This window comes from Taudactylus pleione, unplaced genomic scaffold, assembly GCF_031769625.1.
Source record: "Taudactylus pleione unplaced genomic scaffold, aTauple2 ptg001760l, whole genome shotgun sequence".
NCBI classification, from domain to species: Eukaryota; Metazoa; Chordata; class Amphibia; order Anura; family Myobatrachidae; genus Taudactylus; species Taudactylus pleione.
Window position 1 is genome coordinate 32,383 of NW_028286157.1, and position 25,655 is coordinate 58,037.

The 25,655-nt window shown below is 53.3% G+C and overlaps 1 protein-coding gene across 1 annotated transcript; it reads left to right on the top strand.

Moving 5' to 3' along the window:
• Positions 1–1,360: 1,360 nt before the first annotated feature.
• SLC1A5 (solute carrier family 1 member 5) lies at positions 1,361–15,352 on the top strand. Its single transcript, XM_088464707.1, has 8 exons — positions 1,361–1,958; positions 6,718–6,760; positions 7,324–7,401; positions 7,688–7,854; positions 7,939–8,172; positions 8,323–8,517; positions 8,601–8,735; positions 14,473–15,352. The coding sequence occupies exons 1-8, from the start codon at positions 1,471–1,473 to the stop codon at positions 14,696–14,698; spliced, it is 1,566 nt and encodes a 521-aa protein (XP_088320833.1). The 5' UTR covers positions 1,361–1,470; the 3' UTR covers positions 14,699–15,352.
• The last annotated feature ends 10,303 nt before the right edge of the window (positions 15,353–25,655 follow it).

The following is a 25,655-nucleotide window of genomic DNA, read 5'->3' on the forward strand; positions in this document are numbered from 1 at the left end:
AGTGCCAGGAACATGTAACACACACATAGCACAGCCTGACTACAGCAGATCTCCCCAGATGATGAATGTGCGGTGCCAGGAACATGTAACACACACATAGCACAGCCTGACTACAGCAGGACTCCCCAGATGATGAATGTGCAGTGCCAGGTACATGTAGCACACACATAGCACAGCCTGACTACAGCAGGACTCCCCAGATGATGAATATACGGTGCCAGGAACATGTAACACACACATAGCACAGCCTGACTACAGCAGATCTCCCCAGATGATGAATGTGCGGTGCCAGGAACATGTAACACACACATAGCACAGCCTGACTACAGCAGGACTCCCCAGATGATGAATGTGCAGTGCCAGGTACATGTAGCACACACATAGCACAGCCTGACTACAGCAGATCTCCCCAGATGATGTATGTGCGGTGCCAGGAACATGTAGCACTCACATAGCACAGCCTGACTACAGCAGACAAGAAACATAGGGTAAGAAACTAAAAACACTTATACCAAAATTCATATTAGAGACGTTTAGTGACAGATGATAATTGTACAGTGACAGTTCTGCCATTTTTGCTTCATGCCTGAGGAGCTGGCAGTGTGTGTGGTGTAGCGTTGTCAGAGATGGTTCATGTGCCTTTGCCAAGTACCCGTTCCCATTAATGGGTAAATATCCTCATACACTAAATTTATATATGCCGGTCATTAACGTTTCTGTCCCCACCAATTATATAATAAGTACCCCAAATACCCCACAGTTACCTGCTTCTAGCCCGCACCCTCTCGTTCCCTAGCTTAGTGATCCCTCCTCACCATGTGTCCCCGGCAGCTGGAAGCCCAGACACTATAGTTAATCTGCCTCATCGTATGCTATAGCCCATAATGAATACGCACACCTGCCTAGAGACACACACATGACTTTCAGACTATTCTTGTTTACAGGGGCGTTTTAAGAGAGGTGGGGGGTGTCCATCATACCAACTATAGCTAGGAAGATTCACTATTTCCATCTAGTGTGGAACTACAAGACCCAGGGTGTACTTATGAAAGTTTGGAGAGAGGTAAACTTGTGAGAGATAAAGTACCAACCAATCAGCTCCTGTCATTTTTCAAACACAGCCTGTAGCGTGACAGTCAAGAGCTGATTGGTTGGTGCCTTAAAGTTGCGGTCCCTTTAAGAAAGGGGCGTTGTCTTTGATCACATGCCCAGACACACCCCCGCTATGTGTTAGCCATGTGTTCCCCAGCCGGATTTCATCATACGAGCTCTACGCCAGCTCCGCCCCCTTTATAAGAGCTCCGCCCCCGGCTATAAGAGGATCTCCCTGGCCCCGCCTCGGCTATAAAAGTCTCTGCCAGGCGGCAGCAGCGCTCAGTCAGTGTCAGCGCTGTGTGTGTACGGGGCGTGCGGCCGGCCTCCTATAGCCCCCCATACAGGCACCTATAGCCCCCCATACAGACAGAGAGGATGAAGGAGTGTAACGGGGACGCCGCCTCCCCCCCGCCGGTGCCCCCCGGCCTCCACCGCCCCGCTCCCCCCTCCGGCCGCTGCCTCCGCTTCCTCCGCGGGAACCTGCTGGTGCTGCTGACCGTGCTGGGGGTGCTGCTGGGGGCGGCCCTGGGGCTGGGCGTGCGGCAGCTCTCGCTGGACAGCGTGCAGGTCTCCTGGTTCTCCTTCCCCGGGGAGCTGCTGCTGCGGCTGCTGAAGATGATCATCCTCCCGCTGGTGGTGTGCAGCCTGGTGTCCGGCGCCGCCTCCCTGCAGCCCTCTGCCCTGGGCCGGCTCGGCGGCTGGGCGCTGCTCTTCTTCCTGGTCACCACGCTGCTGGCCTCCGCCCTGGGGGTCTGCCTGGCCCTGCTCATCCGCCCCGGGGAGGTCGCCCAGGGGGAGCTGTCCGGCGGGGAGGCCATCCCGGAGGGCAAGGAGGTGGTGGACTCCTTCCTGGACCTGGTGCGGTGAGTGCGGGACCCTCATAGGGGGGACCTGGGGGGGGGGGGAGCTATAGAAGGTATAGGTTACTTGTGGAATGCTCCATGTCTGTGGGGCCCCCTGGGCAGTATAGGGTGAGGGGGGCCCCCTGGGCAGTATAGGGTGAGGGGGGCCCCCTGGGCAGTATAGGGTGAGGGGGGGCCCCCTGGGCAGTATAGGGTGAGGGGGGCCCCCTGGGCAGTATAGGGTGAGGGGGGGCCCCCTGGGCAGTATAGGGTGAGGGGGGGCCCCCTGGGCAGTATAGGGTGAGGGGGGGCCCCCTGGGCAGTATAGGGTGAGGGGGGCCCCCTGGGCAGTATAGGGTGAGGGGGGTCCCCTGGGCAGTATAGGGTGAGGGGGGTCCCCTGGGCAGTATAGGGTGAGGGGGTCCCCTGGGCAGTATAGGGTGAGGGGGGTCCCCTGGGCAGTATAGGGTGAGGGGGGCCCCCTGGGCAGTATAGAGTGAGGGGGGCCCCCTGGGCAGTATAGAGTGAGGGGGGCCCCCTGGGCAGTATAGGGTGAGGGGGGTCCCCTGGGCAGTATAGGGTGAGGGGGGTCCCCTGGGCAGTATAGGGTGAGGGGGGTCCCCTGGGCAGTATAGGGTGAGGGGGGTCCCCTGGGCAGTATAGGGTGAGGGGGGTCCCCTGGGCAGTATAGGATGAGGGGGGCCCCCTGGGCAGTATAGGATGAGGGGGGCCCCCTGGGCAGTATAGGATGAGGGGGGCCCCCTGGGCAGTATAGGATGAGGGGGGCCCCCTGGGCAGTATAGGATGAGGGGGGCCCCCTGGGCAGTATAGGATGAGGGGGGCCCCCTGGGCAGTATAGGATGAGGGGGGCCCCCTGGGCAGTATAGGGTGAGGGGGGCCCCTGGGCAGTATAGGGTGAGGGGGGGCCCCCTGGGCAGTATAGGGTGAGGGGGGGCCCCCTGGGCAGTATAGGGTGAGGGGGGCCCCCTGGGCAGTATAGGGTGAGGGGGGGCCCCCTGGGCAGTATAGGGTGAGGGGGGGCCCCCTGGGCAGTATAGGGTGAGGGGGGGCCCCCTGGGCAGTATATGGTGAGGGGGGGCCCCCTGGGCAGTATAGGGTGAGGGGGGCCCCCTGGGCAGTATAGGGTGAGGGGGGTCCCCTGGGCAGTATAGGGTGAGGGGGGTCCCCTGGGCAGTATAGGGTGAGGGGGTCCCCTGGGCAGTATAGGGTGAGGGGGGCCCCCTGGGCAGTATAGAGTGAGGGGGGCCCCCTGGGCAGTATAGAGTGAGGGGGGCCCCCTGGGCAGTATAGGGTGAGGGGGGTCCCCTGGGCAGTATAGGGTGAGGGGGGTCCCCTGGGCAGTATAGGGTGAGGGGGGTCCCCTGGGCAGTATAGGGTGAGGGGGGTCCCCTGGGCAGTATAGGATGAGGGGGGCCCCCTGGGCAGTATAGGATGAGGGGGGCCCCCTGGGCAGTATAGGATGAGGGGGGCCCCCTGGGCAGTATAGGATGAGGGGGGCCCCCTGGGCAGTATAGGGTGAGGGGGTCCCCTGGGCAGTATAGGGTGAGGGGGCTGTCTGTGGGGGGGCTCTGGTCAGTGTAAGCGGGTGAGGGGCTGTCTGTGGGTAACATGTGAGCCCCTGTAGGTATATGGTGGCATTGTACATGTGATTCCCATGTGCTGCCATATCTGGGGTGCACTCAGAGGTGGGGTCCCATCAGCTTATAATGGGGGGATGGCGGTGACATCGGTTACACTGGTACCCCAGCCCCCAGCATCCTGTTCTCTGAGGGTCCGGGATGAGGGATTAGGAGGGGGGTGCTTCCAGTAATGATACTGGTTAGACCTGTCCTTGTGAGGAGGAAAACCTGATGTTTCCTGATACGTAACCAAAACCCACCCACCCCCGTGCTGCCCCCCGTCCCCACTTACTCCCAGTATGTCTGTCACATGTCCCAGAAGCGGCTGATGGTGGGGTACAGTCGGGCTGTAGAAGATGTTGGATGCCCTTGGATATTAGATATATGGTCTGTGGTGATGCTGTATACGGTGTGTGGGTCTCGGGGCTGGCATCCTGGGGTGTGTGGGTCTCGGGGCTGGCATACTGGGGTGTGTGGGTCTCGGGGCTGGCATACAGGGGTGTGTGGGTCTCGGGGCTGGCATACAGGGGTGTGTGGGTCTCGGGGCTGGCATACTGGGGGGTGTGGGTCTCGGGGCTGGCATCCTGGGGGGTGTGGGTCTCGGGGCTGGCATCCTGGGGGGTGTGGGTCTCGGGGCTGGCATCCTGGGGGGTGTGGGGATTTGGGAGGTGTATTATATACTGGTGACAGGACTGTTATCACTTTGCCAGCTGGTATTTGTATACGTGTTCTGTGCATTGTTTCCACGTTCAGGTTTAGGAGCTGATGCAATGTTGACTGCTGGTTGAGTATGATAAGTGACACGTGGAGAGAGGCTCCTGTGACGTCATTTACTAATCCCTGCGTCCTCCCTCCCTGCTGTGTGTCTGTATATAATATACAGTGTGACGTTATTCTCCCCTCCCTCCCGGCTAGGTCTATAAATAGTGTCTGTATAATATACAGTGTGACGTTATTACTAGTCTACTTATACTCCCTACAGTGTGTGCATGTACATATAATATACAGTGTGTGCATGTACATATAATATACAGTGTGTGCATGTACATATAATATACAGTGTGTGCATGTACATATAATATACAGTGTGTGCATGTACATATAATATACAGTGTGACGTTATTCTCCCCTCGCCCCCTGCTGTGTCTGTATATATAATGTGCTGTGACGTTATTCTCCCCTCCCTCCCAGCTAGGTCTATAAATAGTGTATAATATACAGTGTGACGTTATTACTAGTCTACTTATACTCCCTACAGTGTGTGCATGTACATATAATATACAGTGTGTGCATGTACATATAATATACAGTGTGTGCATGTACATATAATATACAGTGTGTGCATGTACATATAATATACAGTGTGTGCATGTACATATAATATACAGTGTGTGCATGTACATATAATATACAGTGTGACGTTATTCTCCCCTCGCCCCCTGCTGTGTCTGTATATATAATGTGCTGTGACGTTATTCTCCCCTCCCTCCCAGCTAGGTCTATAAATAGTGTATAATATACAGTGTGACGTTATTACTAGTCTACTTATACTCCCTACAGTGTGTGCATGTACATATAATATACAGTGTGTGCATGTACATATAATATACAGTGTGTGCATGTACATATAATATACAGTGTGACGTTATTATCCCCTCCCCCCCCCTGCTGTGTGTCTGAATATAATATGCAGTGTGACGTTATTATCCCCTCCCTCCCTACAGTGTGTGCATGTACATATAATATACAGTGTGACGTTATTCTCCCCTCCCGGCTAGGTCTATAAATAGTGTCTGTATAATATATGGTGTGACCCCCCCCTCCCCGTACTGCAGTCTGTGTATAAAGTTCGGTCACTGCGGCACTGTACGAGGCGATGGAGCGGAGTTGCCAGGACTAAGGGCTGTTCCTGTGTTTTGTGTACAAAAGAGGCTGAACTGACCCAGAGTTTCCGGCAGCTCCTGTAACAGATAATTCTCCGCTTGTATCACTCAATTCCTGATTCTCTTATGGAAAAACGAGACCCCCCCCCTTTTTTGGTTATGTATGTTTAGGTCACATTCTTAGTGACCCATTAATTCAAACTTAAATATAGCTTAGAGACGACCTTGAGCTCAGATACACTTGGGATGGAGGTCACTGGTGTAGAACAAGGTTCTAGTGTCAGATTGGAGACCCCGGGAATATGTGAATATACCACAGGTAATACCTGGTCACTGCCGTATTACCACCGATCTAGCCGCTACAGACCTCCCGTGATGCTCTGTCCAACACGCATGTGATCTTCTCTGCCCATGCAGTGTAAGCAGGTACCAGTCTGATATACGCTGATCCTATGTCAGATGAATGTACCAGCTCCTGGCCTGTATGGCGCAATTATCCTTTTAGTCAGAACCCTTAATGCTGGAGAAGGTGCAGGATGAATCTCACCAGGGTGACGGCTCGTTACTGGATTACATGAGACGTATGTACCAGCTCCTGGCCTGTATGCCGCAATTATCCTTTTGGTCAGATCCCGTAATGCTGGAGAAGGTGCAGGATGAATCTCACCAGGGTGACGGCTCGTTACTGGATTACATGAGACGTATGTACCAGCTCCTGGCCTGTATGCCGCAATTATCCTTCTAGTCAGATCCTGTAATGCTGGAGAATGTGCAGGATGAATCTCACCAGGGTGACTGCTCATTACCGGATTACATGAGACCTATGTACCAGCTCCGGGCCTGTATGCCGCAATTATCCTTCTAGTCAGATCCTGTAATGCTGGAGAATGTGCAGGATGAATCTCACCAGGGTGACTGCTCATTACCGGATTACATGAGACCTATGTACCAGCTCCGGGCCTGTATGCCGCAATTATCCTTCTAGTCAGATCCTGTAATGCTGGAGAATGTGCAGGATGAGTCTCACCAGGGTGACGGCTCGTTACTGGATTACATGAGACGTTGTATGTTGGACTAATATTACCATGTGTAACACCCAGCATTACCCTTCCCCAAATGCGTAATATGAATTCAGTGTCCAGTGTATCTGGCTAACATGACATGGGATTGCCGGGAGGTCGCTATTCTCCGTCTGCTATAAATGTATCACTCTCCACTGTACAGAACAATGATTAGACGTCTGTTGTCTCTTTACAGAAACATCTTCCCCTCTAACCTGGTGTCAGCCGCTTTCCAGTCGGTAAGTCCTGTGTGTGGTATGTCCGTAGTCTGCGCTGTGTAATAATAGCGGGGCTTGGGATCCTGTAGCAGTATAATGTCCCTGTGCCTCGCTGTAGATATTTCATTAAGGGAGATATCTATCCACACTGGATTTACGGTTCATAAACTGAAGCCGTGGTTCTCAGCCCTCGGGTTCCCCTAACAGGTCATGTTTTCAGGATTTTTGTGGGATAATCACTGACCTAGCAAATATGATTAGCTCATCTGTGCATCATTAATGATATCCATGACATATGCCCTGCTGGAGTACTTTCATAGCCCGAAATGGCAGCTCGCAATGATTGTTCTGACCGGCCGCCATGAAATGACCTCTAGTCAGGTTGGGGACGTCCTGTGGGGTCATATCCCCTTACCACATGGACATATTAATGTCACAGGATATCTGATGCCGTAAAGGTGCCCTGTGGCCCCGTAGTGAGGTGCCCTATAAGAACTAGTGATCGCGTTTGTTCCAATTATTTTACCCCTAAACTACCCTGTTACCCGTTCCTTCAGACTTTGATAAGTATATTCATCTTTCAGTACGCCACAAGTTACAAGCTGGTCAATGTAAGCAGGAATATATCTGGTGCTATGGAACTGAATCTGACCACGATCAAGGTGAGAACCCCCCTCGGTCATCTCTCCATACCCCCCACACACCTCTTCCCCCTCAGTCACCTCTCCATACCACTCTTCCCTTCAGTCTCTCCATACGCCCCACCCCCATACACCTCCCTTAGGTCGTTTCTCCATACCCCCCCCCACACCACCTCCCCTCAGTCATCTCTTCTGTACCGCCTCCCACACGCCTATCCCTCTGTCGTCTCGCCATACCTCTCCCCACCCCTTTCCCCTCAGTAGTCTCTCTATCAGCCTAATGGTAAATGGCTGTGGTGTATGTTAGGTGCCGTACGGCCAGGAAGTGGAAGGGATGAATATCTTGGGCTTGGTGGTGTTTGCCATAGTCTTCGGAGTAGCCCTTCGGAAGTTAGGAGCTGAGGGAGAGATCCTCATAAAGTTCTTCAACTCCTTCAATGAGGCCACGATGGTGCTGGTGACGTGGATCATGTGGTGAGTCCCTGAGTTCGGTTCCTAGAATTCTACTGCCTGGCATTCGTATGGCTGCCTCTTAGTGACGTACCGCTTTCCTCCCAGGTATGCGCCGATTGGCATCATGTTCCTGGTGGCTGGTAAGATCGTAGAGATGAAAGATGTGGTCCTGCTCTTCACCAGTCTGGGGAAGTACATCTGCTGCTGCATTGTGGGGCACGCCATCCACGGACTGATCGTTTTACCGCTCATCTATTTCGCCTTCACCAGAAAGAACCCATACCGCTTCCTATGGGGCATTGTTAGTGCGCTGGCCACTGCGTTTGGGACCTCCTCCAGGTGGGTACATTCTGGGGGGTACTGAAGGCGTAAGAAATGTTTTGCACATGTGTTTGGGGTGTTGCTTAATCACAAGGTTGTGAGAAGAAGGCTGAAGGGTAGGGAAGCCTTAGGTGGGGGTATAGGGTAACGTTCTGCCTCCTCTTCCAGCTCTGCCACCCTCCCGCTAATGATGAAATGTGTGGAGGAGCGGAACGGTGTGTCCAAGCAGATCAGCAGATTCATCCTTCCAATCGGCGCCACCGTGAACATGGATGGAGCTGCCTTATTCCAGTGCGTGGCCGCTGTCTTTATTGCGCAACTCAACAATCATCCGCTGGATTTTATTCAGATCATCACTATTCTGTGAGTAGGGAGCCCAGGATGAGACTATCCCTTCTGTGTATCTGCGTTCAGCGATCTAACTGTTGCCCCTTCTTATCATCCAGGGTAACGGCCACAGCATCCAGTGTGGGCGCCGCTGGGATCCCAGCCGGGGGAGTCCTGACTCTCGCTATAATCCTGGAAGCAGTTGGGCTTCCAACCAATGACATCTCCCTTATCCTGGCCGTGGACTGGTTGGTGTAAGTATCCTTCGGCCATGTCCCCCTTGCTGGCGCGTTCTCTCCCATAATGCACAGGGCTGATGTAGGTTGGACAAAGGAAAGACCATGTGGTGACAGACAGAGCCGTAACTAGACTTTTTGGTGTCCTGTACCAGAAAGCGCTTTGGTGCCACCCCATTTTTCAAATAGGGACGTAACACACCCTAAAAAGGGCCATGGCCTCATGGGTAAGGGTCAGGGCAGAGATAGGGTAGGCCAGGAGATGCTGGGGATAAAAGAAAAGGAAGCTACAAGTAAGAATGATGATAAACAGAAAATTGACAGGCCCAAACAGCTCTCCCTGCCCTGCGGTGCCCTGTGCCATGGCACAGCCCGCACTACCCTAGTTACGGCCCTGGTGACACCATTATACTGACTTATGGTTTGTGTAGCTGCGCTGTGGTGAGATCGGGAACTGCAGCAACTGGTGACCGAGCTCTGCTGTAGAGTCAGGACACTTATTTCACGTAATGGCCATGCACGTCTCAGCACTTACCCTCCTAGCCAGGGACCCTCATTAACGCTGATCCCATTATGTCTGGTCATCTGTATTTGACTGACACCACTGTGATAGCTGAGACTTGTAGTGCATGTGTCTCCTAACCAGGCGATGGCTATAGAAGCGTGAATATCCATTAGACATGCAGCAGGGAGGAGGTGTCTGCGAGCGGTCACACTTAAGGTGCATATCCACTACACGATAAATTGGGAGATTTGAATGATAATGTTATCGCTCGCAATATCGTGCAGTGTATACACAGTCAGTGATGTGCGCTCCCGCTGGTCTTTGAAGACATTTATCCATCGCCCGTACTTGCAGGGCAACCTGATGAATATCGTCAAGTTCTGCAAGAATGGGGTATGAGGGAGGGTGACGTCACTGAGCGATATATCGTTAATGACATTGAATACATCACTGCCAGGGAAACGCTAGACTAATCGCTCACGGAGCATATCGTAGTGGTTACCCACCTTAAGAGTGCCCGCAGCAGCTGCTTAAATCTGTGGCTTGTAAAGTGACGGTCATCGTTTTTCTCGAAATGTCAGCAGGGGGGGTGGGGCGTGCCTCTGAGGGGTGGCACTAGATATGGGGGGGGGGCGCGCAGTGTCACTAGATGGGGGGGGGGTGCGCAGTGTCACTAGATGGGGGGGGGCGCGCAGTGTCACTAGATGGGGGGGGGGCGCGCAGTGTCACTAGATGGGGGGGGCGCGCAGTGACACTAGATGGGGGGCGCGCAGTGACACTAGATGGGGGGGGTGTGTGCAGTGACACTAGATGGGGGGGGTGTGTGCAGTGACACTAGATGGGGGGGGTGTGTGCAGTGACACTAGATGGGGGGGTGTGTGCAGTGACACTAGATGGGGGGGGTGTGTGCAGTGACACTAGATGGGGGGGGGGGTGTGCAGTGACACTAGATGGGGGGGGTGTGTGCAGTGACACTAGATGGGGGGGGGGTGCGCAGTGACACTAGATGGTGGGGGGTGTGTGCAGTGACACTAGATGGTGGGGGGGGGGTGCAGTGACACTAGATGGTGGGGGGGGGGGTGCAGTGACACTAGATGGTGGGGGGGGGGGTGTGCAGTGACACTAGAGGGGGGGGCGCGCAGTGACACTAGAGGGGGGGGCGCGCAGTGACACTAGATGGGGGGGGCGCGCAGTGACACTAGATGGGGGGGGCGCGCAGTGACACTAGATGGGGGGGGGCGCGCAGTGACACTAGATGGGGGGGGGCGCGCAGTGACACTAGATGGGGGGGGCGCGCAGTGACACTAGATGGGGGGGGCGCGCAGTGACACTAGATGGGGGGGGTGTGTGCAGTGACACTAGATGGGGGGGGTGTGTGCAGTGACACTAGATGGGGGGGGTGTGTGCAGTGACACTAGATGGGGGGGTGTGTGCAGTGACACTAGATGGGGGGGGTGTGTGCAGTGACACTAGATGGGGGGGGGGTGTGCAGTGACACTAGATGGGGGGGGTGTGTGCAGTGACACTAGATGGGGGGGGGGGTGCGCAGTGACACTAGATGGTGGGGGGTGTGTGCAGTGACACTAGATGGTGGGGGGGGGGTGCAGTGACACTAGATGGTGGGGGGGGGGGTGCAGTGACACTAGATGGTGGGGGGGGGGTGTGCAGTGACACTAGATGGTGGGGGGGGGTGTGCAGTGACACTAGATGGTGGGGGGGGTGTGCAGTGACACTAGATGGTGGGGGGGGGGGGGTGCAGTGACACTAGATGGTGGGGGGGGGGGGTGCAGTGACACTAGATGGTGGGGGGGGGGTGTGCAGTGACACTAGATGGTGGGGGGGGGTGTGCAGTGACACTAGATGGTGGGGGGGGTGTGCAGTGACACTAGATGGTGGGGGGGGGTGTGCAGTGACACTAGATGGTGGGGGGGGTGTGCAGTGACACTAGATGGTGGGGGGGGTGTGCAGTGACACTAGATGGTGGGGGTGTGTGCAGTGACACTAGATGGTGGGGGGGGGTGTGCAGTGACACTAGATGGTGGGGGGGGGGGGGGTGTGCAGTGACACTAGATGGTGGGGGGGGGGGTGTGCAGTGACACTAGATGGTGGGGGGGGGGGGTGTGCAGTGACACTAGATGGTGGGGGGGGGGTGTGCAGTGACACTAGATGGTGGGGGGGGGTGTGCAGTGACACTAGATGGTGGGGGGGGTGTGCAGTGACAATAGATGGTGGGGGGGTGTGCAGTGACACTAGATGGTGGGGGTGTGTGCAGTGTCACTAGATGGGGGGGTGCACGGTGGGGGGGGGTGCGCAGTGTCACCAGATGGAGGGGTGGGGGTGTGTGCAGTATCACCAGATGGAGGGGGGGGTGCAGTGACACTAGATGGGGGGGTGCAGTGACACTAGATGGGGGGGTGCAGTGACACTAGATGGGGGGGTGCAGTGTCACTAGATGGGGGGGGTGCAGTGTCACTAGATGGGGGGGTGTGTGCAGTGACACTAGATGGGGGGGGTGTGTGTGTGCGCGCGCAGTGACTCCAGATGGGGGGGGGGTGCAGTGTCATTAGAGGGGGGGGTGCAGTGTCACCAGATGGGGGGGTGCGCAGTGTCACCAGATGGGGGGGGGGGTGCAGTGACACTAGATGGGGGGGGGGGTGTGCAGTGACACTAGATGGTGGGGGGGGGGTGTGCAGTGACACTAGATGGGGGGGGGGGTGTGTGCAGTGACACTAGATGGTGGGGGTGTGTGTGCAGTGACACTAGATGGGGGGTGCGCAGTGTCACCAGATGGAGGGGAGGGGGGGGGGGTGCAGTGACACTAGATGGGGGGGGGTGGGGGGTGCAGTGACGGGGGATGGGGGGGGTGCGCAGTGACACTAGATGGGGGGGGGTGCGCAGTGACACTAGATGGGGGGGGGGGTGCGCAGTGACACTAGATGGGGGGGGGGTGCGCAGTGACACTAGATGGGGGGGGGTGCGCAGTGACACTAGATGGGGGGGGGTGCGCAGTGACACTAGATGGGGGGGGGGTGTGCAGTGACACTAGATGGGGGGGGGTGTGTGCAGTGACACTAGATGGGGGGGGTGTGTGCAGTGACACTAGATGGGGGGGGTGTGTGCAGTGACACTAGATGGGGGGGGTGTGTGCAGTGACACTAGATGGGGGTGTGTGCAGTGACACTAGATGGGGTGTGCAGTGTCACTAGATGGGGGTGTGCAGTGTCACTAGATGGGGGGGTGTGTGCAGTGACACTAGATGGGGGGGGGTGTGTGCAGTGACACTAGATGAGGGGGGGGGGGCAGTGTGCAGTTACTCCAGATGGGGTGGGTGCAGTGTCATTAGAGGGGGGGGGGGTGCAGTGACACTAGATGGGGGGGGGTGTGCAGTGACACTAGATGGTGGGGGTGTGTGTGCAGTGACACTAGATGGGGGGGGGGGGTGTGTGTGTGTGCACGCGCGGTGACTCCAGATGGGGGGGGGGTGCAGTGTCACCAGATGGAGGGGGGGGCGCAGTGTCACCAGATGGGGGGGGGGGTGTGTGTGCAGTGACACTAGATGGTGGGGGGGGTGTGCAGTGACACTAGATGGGGGGGGGGGGTGTGCAGTGACACTAGATGGTGGGGGGGGGTGTGCAGTGACACTAGATGGGGGGTGCGCAGTGTCACCAGATGGAGGGGAGGGGGGGGGTGCAGTGACACTAGATGGGGGGGGGTGGGGGGTGCAGTGACGGGGGATGGGGGGGTGCGCAGTGACACTAGATGGGGGGGGTGCGCAGTGACACTAGATGGGGGGGTGCGCAGTGACACTAGATGGGGGGGCGCAGTGACACTAGATGGGGGGGTGCGCAGTGACACTAGATGGGGGGGGGGGTGCGCAGTGACACTAGATGGGGGGGGTGCGCAGTGACACTAGATGGGGGGGTGCGCAGTGACACTAGATGGGGGGGGTGTGTGCAGTGACACTAGATGGGGGGGGTGTGTGCAGTGACACTAGATGGGGGGGGTGTGTGCAGTGACACTAGATGGGGGGGGTGTGTGCAGTGACACTAGATGGGGGGGTGTGTGCAGTGACACTAGATGGGGGTGTGTGCAGTGACACTAGATGGGGGTGTGTGCAGTGTCACTAGATGGGGGGGGTGTGCAGTGTCACTAGATGGGGGGGGGGGGTGTGTGCAGTGACACTAGATGAGGGGGGGGGGGGCAGTGTGCAGTTACTCCAGATGGGGTGGGTGCAGTGTCATTAGAGGGGGGGGGGTGCAGTGACACTAGATGGGGGGGGGGTGTGCAGTGACACTAGATGGTGGGGGTGTGTGTGCAGTGACACTAGATGGGGGGGGTGTGTGTGTGTGCGCGCGCGGTGACTCCAGATGGGGGGGGGGGGGTGCAGTGTCACTAGATGGGGGGTGCGCAGTGTCACCAGATGGAGGGGGGGGGTGCAGTGACACTAGATGGGGGGGGGGGTGGGTGGTGCAGTGACGGGGGATGGGGGGGTGCGCAGTGACACTAGATGGGGGGTGTGTGCGCAGTGACACTAGATGGGGGGGTGTGCGCAGTGACACTAGATGGGGGGGGTGTGCGCAGTGACACTAGATGGGGGGGTGTGCGCAGTGACACTAGATGGGGGGGGTGTGCGCAGTGACACTAGATGGGGGGGGTGTGCGCAGTGACACTAGATGGGGGGTGTGTGCGCAGTGACACTAGATGGGGGGTGTGTGCGCAGTGACACTAGATGGGGGGTGTGTGCGCAGTGACACTAGATGGGGGGTGTGTGCGCAGTGACACTAGTTGGGGGGGGTGTGTGCAGTGACACTAGATGGGGGGGGGTGTGTGCAGTGACACTAGATGGGGGGGTGTGTGCAGTGACACTAGATGGGGGGGGTGTGTGCAGTGACACTAGATGGGGGGGGGGTGTGCAGTGACACTAGATGGGGGGGGTGTGCAGTGACACTAGATGGGGGGGGGGGTGTGCAGTGACACTAGATGGGGGGGGGGTGTGCAGTGACACTAGATGGGGGGGGTGTGTGCAGTGACACTAGATGGGGGGGGGGGTGTGTGCAGTGACACTAGATGGGGGGGGTGTGTGCAGTGACACTAGATGGGGGGGGGTGTGTGCAGTGACACTAGATGGGCGGGGGGGGGTGCAGTGTTACTGATGTGGGTTTCTCTCTGAGTGGGAAAGGTGTAGAGCAGACTTTATTGTATTCCCTGAGTCTGTCACTGTTGGGTCATACTTCTCTCCTCTTCTTCCAGTGACCGCACCTGCACGGTGCTGAACGTAGAGGGTGACGCATTTGGTGCAGGGCTCCTCCAGGTGTACAGTGACCGCACCACAGGTCCCAGCAATGATCCCGTGGATTTAATGGCAGTCAGAGTAATAAACGCAGAGGGGCAGCCTGAGGGTGACCCCTTATTACAGAAGGATTTGGGGGTCATTGTCGACGGGGCCAGCCCCCTGGAAAAGGAATCTACGATGTGAGGAAGTGACTTGTCTTAGTGGGGGGTGAGGTTACACACTCGGGCCCAGCAAAGGGCAATTTTATTTTTTTTATATTTTTTTTACATGGATTTAAATTATGGGCTATATTGCCAGGGCAACAGGGTACATTCTCCTCCAATCAGGGCCCCCAATCACAATAATGTTACTGTCTTACAGAAGGTCCCCCGCCTGCCTACACAATGCTGCAAGGAGCTGTCGCCCTATTTTCTACGTCTGCGCGGGTTATTTGTTGTGTGTCTGTAATTTTATTGTGGAAGAATTGTGATATAGTTATGAACTCTGCCATGAAGGGACCAAATCGACGCTGCTGTCATGTGGATGTCCCATGACCAGATCCGTGGATTACGCTATGTGCGGTCGGTCACCGTGTGTTTGGGATCGTGGTGCATAGACTTTGTACAGGCTGCTATAGCTAATTGCACTATGAGACCTATCGCTGCTGTGGTGTCCTCTCTGATCTGGTGCCGATACCTGGATGGGACCCGCCTCGGCCGGGGTCCCTGCCACCTAGTGCGGTTGTGTCTGTTCTACTAGAAGCTCTGCTACAGACCTGGTACGTATATCGTGGCTACAGAAGGATCACAGAGTGACTGAGTTGTATTGAATGAAGTAAAAGTCTAAGACAGACCTAAAGCTCTTTGTGTTATTGGTGCTTTTGGTCCTGACTAGGGCATGTACAAGTCCTGGCATAGATGAGGACCATGCCCCCTGTAGGCCTACGCTGTGTATTGCATGGACAGAGCAGCTATACACTATGCTATAAGGGGCAGACTAGATGTGTCAAGTGGTTCTTATCTGCCATCAAATTCTGTTTCTATGGAATCCATATGAATGACCGGCAGCAGTGAAGATCCCGGTGGGATTAAGGTAAGCAAAACCAACCCTCCTACCCCTGACGTGTCAGGAATTCAACGTCAATCATTAGACCCCTGCCGGGATTTGACAGTCGGGAAGTCGGCATTTCTACCGTTGGCTTCCCGTTTCTATGGTGATTATCTCGTGCTGGGGGTGTAGGGAAGACTCTTTAGGTTCTTAGTATAATACGAGGACTAACAGGTTCCTGTTGCTGACTAAGGAGCCCGAACCTTGAATCTACCCCAAATGACACATTTTCTTCAGGGTCCACAGAATCTACCTTGGAGTATGTAGTTGGATAGATCCAATACTCCCAGCATGCACTGGTCCTCCTCCCTATATACCCCGCCCCCAGCCATTCAGTTTTTTGTTTGATGCCCGGCAAGTATTCAGACGCACATGTTATACAGCGGCACTGCCTAGGCAGTCTCAGGCTTTTTTCTTTTATTTACGTAGTTTTTCTGAACTACCGAGTTTAGTAGTACAGGCGCCGGTAAAGACGTAGGCACTGCGACTCCTACGACCTCCGCCAGGGCAGAAAACACCAGTACCGCTATATTCCCTGAGGTTCTCAGCGGGCCTCGGCGTGGCTTAGCTAGCGCCTGTGCTGAGTTCTGGCACGGAGATGACAGGTAAGTGCGCGGCAGTCGGTGTAGGAGACGCATCGGGTGCAGTTGAGGGTGAAGATCTCCTGTGACGTGTCCTTATCGTCTGTCTCCAGGGATAGGTAGTAGACTAACTAGAGCGCCCTAGTCAGTGTCCACTATTATGAGGCCAGCGTACCCGTGCCGTCAAAATTGCAGCTTAGGGGAGATGAGGCGCTCTTCCCCCAAACCAGATGCAATTTCTGGGGCGGAGTTTGGAGTCTGGTTTGCTATATATGACCACCTTGTGGTGAGACGCTCGCAGATCGCGCGTGTGTGTAACGCTGTAGCTGTTGGTCTCTCTCCCTGTATACCTCTCCTTTGGGCCTGTTATATAGCACTCTATAGCCTACCATTACCCCTGCGGGGCTGGATCGTTGGTTCCGAATACCATTTGCAATAGTGCGTATTTATGCATTGTATGTGACTGTAATGCTCGCACTTAGTGGACAAAATCGCAGAAGCGCGGGCTCTGGCTGTGGTATTTCCCCATTCTATGGGGTATTAAGCTATATATATATATATATATATATACACACACACACTGCTCAAAAAAAATAAAGGGAAGACTAAAATAACACATCCTAGATCTGAATGAAATGTTCTTATTAAATACTTTGTTCTTTACATACTTGAATGTGCTGACACCAAAATCACACAAAAATTATGATTGGAAATCAAATTTATTAACCCATGGAGGTCTGGTTTTGGAGCCACACTCAAAACACTACAGGCTGCTCCAACATTGATGTAATGTCCTTAAAACAAGTCAAACTGAGGCTCAGTAGTGTTTGTGGCCTCCATGTGCCTGTATGACCTCCCTACAATGCCTGGGCATGCTCCTGATGAGGTGGTGGATGGACTCCTGAGGGATCTCCTCCCAAACCTGGACTAAAGCATCTGCCAACTCCTGGACAGTCTGTGGTGCAACGTGGCGTTGGTGGATGGAGCGAGACATGACATCCCAGATGTGCTCAATTGGATTCAGGTCTGGGGAACGGGTGGGCCAGTCCATAACATCAATGCCTTCGTCTTGCAGGAACTGCTCACACACTGGAGCCACATGAGGTCTAGCATTGTCTTGCATTAGGAGGAACCCAGGGCCAACCGCACCAGCATATGGTCTCGCAAGCAGCCTGAGGATCTCGGCTCGGTACCTAATGGCAGTCAGGCTACCTCTAGAGAGCACATGGAGGGCTGTGCGGTCCTCTAAAGAAATGCCACCCCACACCACTACTGACCCACTGCCAAACAGGTCATGCTGGAGAATGTTGCAGGCAGCAGAACGTTCTCCTTGATGTCTCCACTCTGTCACGTCTGTCACATGTGCTCAGTGTGAACCTGCTTTCATCTGTGAAGAGCACAGGGCGCCAGTGGCGAATTTGCCAATCTTGGTGTTATCTGGCAAATGCCAAACGTCCCCACCTGTGGACGTCGGACCCTCATACCACCCTCATGGAGTCTGTTTCTGACTGAGCAGACACATGCACATTTGTGGCCTGCTGGAGGTCATTTTGCTGGGCTCTGGCAGTGCTCCTGTTCCTCCTTGCACAAATGCGGAGGTAGCGGTCCTGCTGCTGGGTTGTTGCCCTCCTACGGCCTCCTCCACGTCTCCTAATGTACTGGCCTGTCTCTTGGTAGCGCCTCCATGCTCTGGACACTATGCTGACAGACACAGCAAACCTTGCCACAGCTCCCATTGATGTGCCATCCTGGATGAGTTGCACTACCTGTGCCACTTGGCAGGTTGTAGACTCCGTCTCATGCTACCACTAGAGTGAAAGCACCGCCAGCATTCAAGAGTGACCAAAACATCAGCCAAAAAGCATAGGAACTGAGAAGTGGTCTGTGGTCACCACCTGCAGAACCACTCCTTTATTGCTAATTGCCTATAATTTCCACCTGTTGTCTATTCCATTTGCACAACAGCATGTGAAATTGATTGTCAATGTTGCTTCATAAGGGGACAGTTTGATTTCACAGAAGTGTAAATGACTTGGAGTAACATTGTGTTGTTTAAGTGTTCCCTTTATTTTTTTTGAGCAGTGTGATAGATAGATATATCTATCTCCCATGAATTCCTGTTGGGTTGATTCTCCTGCTCACTCTAGTTGGAGTATTCCGCCGTGTATAGCTCCTCAGCAGCCAGGTGATGGCATAGCAGGGGCATAAGAGGTTCCTATCAGTTGCCTCATGATGACCCGGACTCCTCTTTAAATTCTGATACTCAGCGTTCTGGGTCTTACTCAGTAGAAAACCATCAGGCTCTTGTGGATATCCCCTCTCTGGGAGAGTGGTTAGAGCTGTCCTCAGTATAAAGGAAGAGGAGGCCCCGCTGACAGCCAAGGTGGTCTTTAGGTGTCAGAAGGTGGCTAGGGATTATTTTCTTCAGTCTGAGGCATGGAACACTCCTGGGAAGCGTTTCCATGCTACAAGGAATATAACCTCTTGGTACCTATTTGCACTTGGTGAGTGTAACAATGGGAAGTTCCTGCAACGATAGACGCTCATGTCACAAGGTTGATTAGGAGCGCTACGTTACCCATTCCTGCGGCATGCTCTTTAAAAGAGGTTACAGATGAAAACACTTGACAATCATTTGAAATTGCTCCAGACTAGCCATGGCTGTAACCTGGGTAGCGAAAGCTAAGGAAGAATGGACGACATCTCTGGAAGGTACTATGCCTAATGCTACTAGAGAAATGCAGTCTTTTCTCTATCAGATATGAGAAGCAGCTGTGTATATGGGGAAGCGGTCATTGGCTTCTAGGGTCTCAGAAACTTTGTTTGCAGCCCAAAGATTGCTTTGGCTAAAAACCTGGAAGGTGGATGCTGGATCCAAGAAGGCTCTTGAATCTTTGCCTTTTGCAGGGAAGGTACTGATAGGTCATTATGTCATCCAGATCTGGTCCAATCTGGCAACACCGAAGTCGTCTGAATTGCCATCCGCGACTACCCCTAAATTTAGGCAGTCAGCAGCTTGGTCCTTTCGCCCAGAGAGTAGGGCGAAAGGTCAAAGGTCAGTCCTCCTCTAGACAGTCATGGCCGCAGGACACGTCAGCCCAAGAAATCTTGACCAGACAGACGTCCTGCCTCCAAGCCAGATAGTAAGTCTACTGTCTGATGGGGTTGGTCTCCGGGTTGGAGACCGACTTTTAGAGTTCTCCCAGGCCTGGTGTCAGACAACTACGGATGTCTGGGTTCGAGAGCTGGTCTCCCAGGGTTGAGGCATCCCCCTCAGAGGTTGGTGGCTACAAGTCTTCCTTTAGACCCAGTCAGGGCTTTGGTCTACCAGCAGTCTATTGGGGCCCTCCTGAAGTCATAGTCCCAGTTCCTGTGATGCAACAGGGAAAGGGTTTTCATTCAAATTTATTTTTGATTCAAAAACCAAATGGGTCACATCTCCCTATCTTCAATCTGAAGTGTCTCAACAGGGTTCATCCATGTGCCAAAATTCCTTATGGAAACCCTACGGTCAATTATGCTGGCGATGGAGCCTCGGGATTTCATGGTCTCCCTGGCCATACAGGATGCATATTCCGATTGTACGATCCAACCAAAGATTTTTGAGATTGGCGGTAGTATAGCAATATTACCAATTTCAGGCTCTATCCTTTGGGCTGGTCACAGATCCTCGGGTATTTGTTAAGATAATGGCAGTCATGACTGCTCATCTCAGACAACAAGGAGTAAGAATACTGCCATATTTGGATGACCTCCTAATATTTGCACAATCTCTGGAGATGATACAATGTCATCTTTAGATGACCACTATCAGCCTACAAGAGCATGGCTGGATAATAAATTGGAAAAAGTCCCCTTTCTCCAACCCAGCAGATGGTGCACTTGGGGAAGCTGCTGGATTCTCTGGAACAGAGGATTCTTCTACCAGAAGACAAGATTGTGGCACTACAGTCTTGTGTGCGCAGTCTTTGCAAGCAGAGTGCCAGTACACTTGGCAATGCAGGTGCTGGGCTCCATGGAATCCACATTCGACATGGTGGCTTATGCCCAGTTCCACTCCAGGTCCCTGCAGCAATGGATTCTGTCTCATTGGGATGGTCAGTATCATTGGAAAAAGTCTCAGATCTGCATCTCACCAGAGGTTTGGCTCTCCCTTGCTTGGTGCATGGAGACAACTCATTTAAACATGGGTTGTCCATTATGGGTCCCGGATTGGGTACTTTCAGGAAAGTCTCCTACCAATAAATATCCTGGAGCTTCGTGCAGTGCAGAGCGCTCATATTGGTGCAGGACCTCCTACAAGGCAGGTCTGTCCAGATTCAGTCCAATAATGCTACAGCAGTAGCCTTCATCAAGGAGGCACATGATGTCTGGCAGTCATGAAGGAAGTGGTGGAAATTCTGCTGTGGGCAGAATGCCATCTGCCTGCAATCTCGGAAATATTCATCCCAGGTGTTCTCAACTGGGAAGCGGACTTCCTAAATCGCCAGGACATACACGCCGGAGAATGGGCTCTTCATCCGGATGTCTTTCAACTCCTGGTGGACAAGTGGGGATTACTGGATGTAGACCTCATGGTGTCACGTCACAATCACAAAGTCCCCATGTACGGATCCAGAACAAGAGACCCCTCAGCTGCCTTCGTGGACGCTCTGGCGGTCAGATGGGCATACCTGTTTCCTCCAATCTCCCTCCTCCCAAGTGTCATCAGAAAGTTCAAGAAGGAAGGCGGCAGAATACTAATAGCCCCTGTCTGGCCCCAGGAGGCATTGGTTCTCTGACCTGCCATGTCTATCCATACAGTCCACTGCCTCTACAGCTGTATCTGCTAGTGCAGGATTTACCTCGACTGGCTTTGGCATCATGGCTGTTGAGTCTGCTGTCCTCAAGGCCAAAGGTTTTTCAGCCTATTTGATTCAGACGATGCTGATGGCAAGGAAGCCCGTTTCCGCCCGCATCTATCACAGAATTTGGCATTCATTTTTTCTTTGGTGTTCTCATAGAAAATATGACCCTACCAAAGATTTTCAAGGTCGCAAGACTACTTGCTTTTCTTCAGGCGGGATTAGACTTAGGTCTGCGTCTGGCTACCTTGAGAGTTCAGGTTTCTGCATTGGCAGTTTTGTTCCAATACAGAATTGCCCTTCTGCCGGTTGTTAGAACATTCTTGCAGGGGGTTCTCCGGCTGCAACCTCCATTTGTCCCTTCGGTGGCACCGTGGGATTTGACCTTAGTTCTTAGGGCATTGCAGACGGCTCCCTTCGAACCTTCGGATATGGTGGACATAAGATGGTTGACAGCGAAGACACTTTCTCCTCGGCTGATAGTTTCTTACTTGGCAGCGCTGTGATGTCGCTCTCTATATTTGATTTTCCATCAAAACAGCTGTCCTCCGTACTAAGGCGGGTTAACTTCCAAACGTAGTTTCCCGTTTCCACACAAAGGAGATTGTAGTTCCGGGCTTTGTCTTCAGGTGAAGCTTCCCTGGATGTGGTTTGAGCCCTTCGTATTGACGTAGTTCGTACCAGCTCCATCAGGAAATCAGATTTGCTCTTTGTGTTATCAGGGTTTCACAAACTAGGCTGGCCAGCAGACTTTGGCTCGCTGGCTGCGTATGACTTTCTCAGGTCTATACACAGGCTGATCTCCCTGTCCCAAACAAGGTGACAGCACATTCTACTCTGTCTGGCGGACTTTTGTGGGTGGTTAGACATAGCGCCGCCGCTGAACAGCTTTGCAAGGTAGCCACTTTGTCTTCCGTCCAGACCTTTATCAAATTCTATGCATTTGATACTTTTGCATCCCAGGATGCTTCCTTTGGGCGGCGGATTCTCCACTCTGCGCAGGAACCCTTAAGGGAACTGCTTTAGGACATCCCCAAGGTAGATTCTGTGGACCCTGAAGAAGAAAATATGGGTTATGGTATAACATACCTTAGATAATTCGTTTGCTTCGAGGTCCACAGAGCACCCTCCCTGACGCACCTGGCCTCAGTTGGGATCTGTTCTTTTGCTTTTTTTTTGTATCACTGATTCCCTCTTCGTATGTTGTGTGCGATGTACGTCCTTGGGGGCGGGGTATATAGGGAGGACCGATGCATGCTGGGAGCTTCAAAGCTGTAAGCTGTTTGGTGTACTGGATCGTTTCCAATACATACCCCAAGATAGATTCTGTGGACCCTATGGACCTCAAAAAAAATAATCTAAGGTATGTTACACCATAACTCTGAATTGTCTCTCCTCTACTAACAATGTAACATATCACTGGTAGTGGAAGCTACTCAGCACAGAAACCATTTCTTGTGTTACTACCACGTGCGGCACTTTTACACATAGAACCTTATAGAGGAGCCCAACACTATCACATATAGCACATTACAGTGTATTATGGGGAGCAGAGATGTATGGTAACACAGGTCTATATGTGACAGGACCGTATAGAGGAGCCCAGCACTATCACATATAGCACATTACAATGTATTAGAGGGAGGAGAGATGTATGGTAACACAGGTCTATATGTGACAGGACCGTATAGAGGAGCCCAGCACTATCACATATAGCACATTACAATGTATTAGAGGGAGGAGAGATGTATGGTAACACAGGTATATATGTGACAGGACGGTATAGAGGAGCCCAGCACTATCACATATAGCACATTACAGTGTATTAGAGGGAGGAGAGCTGTATGGTAACAGGTCTATATGTGACAGGACGGTATAGAGGAGCCCAGCACTATCACATATAGCACATTACAGTGTATTAGGGGGAGCAGAGATGTATGGTAACACAGGTATATGTGACAGGACATGATGGGCCCCACAAGCCGCCCCAGTAATGTGTTCTGATAGATGTGGTCAGAACTTACCTTTGTTATCTCTTTCTACGAAGTCCTTATGGCCCACAGAGATACCTTGGGTATAGGTATGGGCTTCGTCCATGGGCACCACACACTTAAAACTTTCAACCCAGGATGCACTGGGGCCCCTTCTCCTATACCCCGCCCCTAGGCCAAGGCACCTCAGTTTTAGTAGCAAGGCAGGAGGAGGAGAAAGAGAAGAATGTCTGGAACACACAGGAATCACATTCTCACACAAAAGGAGACAGAAGACTGGTGACCAGAACAATACCCTACAGAAGCACAGGGCAGGAGTCCTGTGGACCCTAAGGACTTCGTAGAAATAGAGATAACAAAGGTAAGTTCTTGCCATCTCTCTTGTTTTCTACTACAGGGTCCTTAGGGATCCACAGGGATCCTTTGGGGATGTCCCAAAGCAGTATCATTCAAGGGAGGGGACGCTCCTGTGCAGAAAGGAGAATCCGCCGCCCGAAGGAAGCATCCTGAGAAGCAAAGGTATCAAAAGTGTAATACCTGACAAGATATGGCAGAAGACCACGTGGCCGCCTTGCAAAGCTTAACAGCCGAGGAGCCACGGCTAGCTGCCCACAACGAACCCACAGCCCTCGTAGAATGAGCCTTAACAGACGGTGGCACTGGAAGACCCTCATGAGTGTAAGCCTCAGAGATCGCCATGCAAATCCACCTTGCCATCTGCAGAGCCCGTACCACATCCAATGAAGCCTCACCAGCCGAGAGATTCGATGAGTTAAAGGCTGGAACTACAATGTGGAAACTAGACACCACCTTAGGATGGAAACCAGGGCGGGTCCAAAGTACCGCCCTGTCCTGATGAAAAATCAGAAAGGCAGGGCGACAAGAGAGCCCCCAAATCTGACACCCTTCTGGCCGAAGCAATAGCCAGTCTTTTCTGTAAGCCACTTCAAATCCACTGACCCCAAAAGTTCAAATGGGGGACCTTGGAGCGCCCTCAGAACTACAGCCAAATCCCAAGGAGCCACTGGAGGGACAAAGGGAGGCTGAATGCGAAGGACACCCTGCATAAATGTGCGGATAGCGGAGCAATCCTACGCTGAAACCACACCGACAGAGACATGCACCTTTAGGGAAGGGAGGCGTAGACCGAGATCCAAGCCCGCCTGTAGGAAAGCCAGCACTCTGGATATCCTAAACTGGGGATCTTATCCTTTAGAGTGACACCACTCAAATTATGTATGCTACACCCTGTGGTAAATTCTAGCCGAAGCAGGTTTCCGAGCATGGTATTCCCCACAGATCTAGAGAAACCCTTAAGGTGCGTACACACTGGGCGATTAAAATGAAAGATTAAACGATTACGATATAATAGTTTAATCGTTCATTAATCGCTCAGTAATCGTTCTGTTCAATGTCAAAAATGACCAGCAATGCGCACTCCCGCTGGTCGTTTTTGACATTGGTCATCTTCAGTACATGCTGCCCGATGTGGACGATGACGTTATCGTTCAATTTGTACATGTTGATAATTGACAAAATAGTTTTAAAAAAAAGGTGTACTAGGTTGAAAAAGATCGAAAATTGATCTTGAAAGATCAGCAATATCATTCAGCGATGTCGTTCAGGTTGCAGATCGCCCAATGTGTACCCTCCATTAGACCTTAGGAAGGAAGTCGAAAGAGCCACGCCGTCAAAGACAGATGACCCAGGTCTGGGTAAAGGCAAGGATCCTGAGACAACAGGTCTGGGCGTTGAGGCAACAGCAACGGAGTGTCAGTGGAGAGACACTAAAGATCCGAGTACTGATGCAGTCTGGAGTCACGAGCAGGATCTTGCCTCCCTTCCTGCTTGAACTTTCGAAGTACTCGAGGAATAAGGGAGAACAGAGGAAACAGGTACGCAAACTAGAAGGTCCACCGTACTGATAGAGCATCTACCAGGAGAGCCTCTGAGTCTCTTGTTCGGGATCCGTACAGCTGCAGCTTGCGGTTGTGTCTGGAGGCCCCACTTGTCCACCAGAAGTTGAAATCCTCCGGGGAAAGAGACCATTCCCCCGGATGTACATCGTGACGGCTGAGGAAGTCTGCTTCCCAGTTGAGTACCCCTGGAATGAATGCTTCCGAGATGGCTGGGAGATTGCCTTTCAGAATGAGGGATACCTCTTTTAGGGCCGCCTAACTTAGAGTTCCTCCTTGACTGTTTATTTGTACGGGTTTGCCGTGCAGGATGAGTCTTGCTTGTTGCAGCGCTCTGAACACTGCCTGAAGTTCCAATATATTGATCGGCAGGGCACATTCTGCTGCCGTCCACCGTCCCTGGAGGACGTGTGGACCAGTCACAGCGCCCCAGGCCTGAAAGCAGGCATCCGTTGTTAGAAGGACCCAGTCTGAGATCCAAAACAGATGTCCCCTGTTTAGATGAGACTTCTGTAACCACCAAGTCAGAGACAGGCGCACCTCCAGAGAGAGCATGATCATTTGTGTCTTTATCAGACGGGGTATTCCGTCCCATATAGAGGATCAACATCTGTAGAGGCCTGGAATGAACTGGGCATACTCCATGTCGAACGTTTGACACCATGGAACCCAGGAGCCTCATTGTCTAGTGAAAATACATTCGGCGACTCTGTAGGCAATTG